This window comes from Hordeum vulgare, chromosome 1H (genome assembly GCF_904849725.1).
Source record: "Hordeum vulgare subsp. vulgare chromosome 1H, MorexV3_pseudomolecules_assembly, whole genome shotgun sequence".
NCBI lineage: Eukaryota > Viridiplantae > Streptophyta > Magnoliopsida > Poales > Poaceae > Hordeum > Hordeum vulgare.
This window is the reverse complement of record NC_058518.1, coordinates 12691081-12693054: the sequence shown is the minus strand read 5'-3', so window position 1 is coordinate 12693054 and position 1974 is coordinate 12691081. Positions and strand designations below refer to the sequence as shown.

General features: G+C 42.0%; 1 protein-coding gene across 2 annotated transcripts; it reads left to right on the top strand.

The window, feature by feature from the left end:
- Positions 1 to 568: 568 nt before the first annotated feature.
- Positions 569 to 1755, top strand: LOC123444543 (B3-hordein-like). Of its 2 annotated transcripts, none has more exons than XM_045121420.1 (2): positions 569 to 901; positions 962 to 1755. In XM_045121420.1, exons 1-2 carry the CDS (start codon positions 613 to 615, stop codon positions 1579 to 1581), a joined length of 909 nt encoding a protein of 302 aa, XP_044977355.1. In that variant the 5' UTR covers positions 569 to 612; the 3' UTR covers positions 1582 to 1755. The 2 variants fall into 2 exon arrangements, with proteins under 2 accessions (XP_044977355.1, XP_044977277.1); XM_045121342.1 differs by having other exon boundaries at positions 569 to 928.
- Positions 1756 to 1974: the final 219 nt, after the last annotated feature.

Sequence of the window (1974 nt, the reverse complement as noted above, 5' to 3'; positions counted from 1 at the left end):
ATATACGTTAGTAACTTGCAAGCAACTACCATCCTTTACATGTAAAGGAAATTTGATGAGTCATGTCGTGCTCTATAGGTGCCAGTTCATCTTATCATCTTAGAGAACAATACAAAGTTAGTTTATAAACACCAATCTAGTCTAGAAGAACCCTCCACATGTAAGGCTTTGATAATCGAGCATATCTTAACAACCCACACACGATTGCAACTTAGTACTACACAAGTTTTGCCTTTCTTGTTTCAGGCTAACAACCTATACAAGGTTCCAAAATTGTTTGCAAAAGCGATACTAGCTTGATAAGTGCATGACATGTAAAGTGAATTAGGCGAGTCATGCATACCAAACCTCAGGATTTCTATACTTTTTGTATGATCATATGCACAACTAAAAAGCAACTTTGATGATCAATCCAAAAGTATGCTTCTAGCTAGTGCAACCTAACACAATGTACCAAAAATCCATTTCAGAAACATCCAAACACAATTGTTAAAGCTGATGCAAAAGAAGGAAAGAGATTGTGCCATGGCTACTATAAATAGGCATGCAGCATAGAGATCATCACAAGCACAAGCATCAAAACCAAGCAACACTAGTTAATACCAATACACCATGAAGACCTTCCTCATCTTTGCACTCCTCGCCATTGTGGCAACAAGTACCATTGCGCAGCAACAACCATACCCACAACAACCACAACCATTTCCACAACAACCCATCCCACAACAACCACAACCATACCCACAACAACCACAACCATTTCTACAACAGCCGAGACCACAACAACCACAACCATACCCACAACAACCACAACCATTTTCACAACAGCCCATCCCAAAACAACCACAACCATACCCACAACAACCACAACCATTTCCACAACAACCCATCCCACAACAACCACAACCATACCCACAACAACCACAACCATTTCCACAACGACCCTTCCCATCACAACAACCATTTCCGCAACAACCACCATTTTGGCAACAACAACCAATTCTATCGAAGCAACAACCATGTACACCACAACAACCACCACTCCCACAAGGACAACAAGATCAAATGCTTGTGCAAGTACAAATACCATTTGTTCATCCATCTATTTTGCAGCAGCTAAACCCATGCAAGGTATTCCTCCAGCAGCAGTGCAGCCCTGTGGCAATGCCACAACGTATTGCAAGGTCGCAAATGTTGCAGCAGAGCAGTTGCCATGTGTTGCAGCAACAATGTTGCCAACAACTGCCGCAAATCCCCGAACAATTCCGCCATGAGGCAGTCCGTGCAATCGTCTACTCTATCATCCTGCAAGAACAACCCCAACAATTGGTCCAAGGTGTCTCCCAACCCCAACAACAGTCGCAGCTACAGCAAGTCGGACAATGTTCTTTCCAACAACCTCAACCACAACAGGGTAAACAACAGCAAGTGCCACAGAGTGTTTTCTTGCAGCCACACCAGCTAGCTCAGCTTGAGGCGACGGCTTCCATTGCGCTGCGTACCCTACCAATGATGTGCAGTGTTAATCTGCCGTTGTACCGCATACTTCCATTCGGCATTGACACGAGAGTTGGTGTCTAATGATAAGAAAACGTCTCTATAAATATATAGTTGAATCACCGTTGTTTAATCGAGGTATATGTCGATGTAGAGGTGACAAATAAAGTGTGACACAACCTTATGTGTGACCGACCCAGACTTGATGTTTAAATTCTGGAATAAAATATAAATAAAGTTTTAACTAGACAATATTCATATTGACATTGTGTGGACGTCGACCTGAGTGCCACACTTGCAAGTTCATAAGGTCGTCTTGCCTGGTTAGAAATGCAACCGGGTGAATTAATTAATTATTCATGCATTGCAATCTGGTGATTGTAAAATTTGGATTGAAGTGAAGAATGGACTTACATATATAAAACTCTTCACTGGTCGGAGATTTGGGATCTTGTTTTTTTATTGGTTTGTATGTGG

Excerpts from the sequence above, each read along its gene's own strand:
- LOC123444543 (XM_045121342.1), top strand. The coding sequence starts at position 613 with ATGAAGACCTTCCTCATCTTTGCACTCCTCGCCATTGTGGCAACAAGT. Across the intron at positions 929-961 it reads ATACCCACAACAACCACAAC|CATTTCCGCAACAACCACCA; the intron begins CATTTCCACAAC and ends CATCACAACAAC.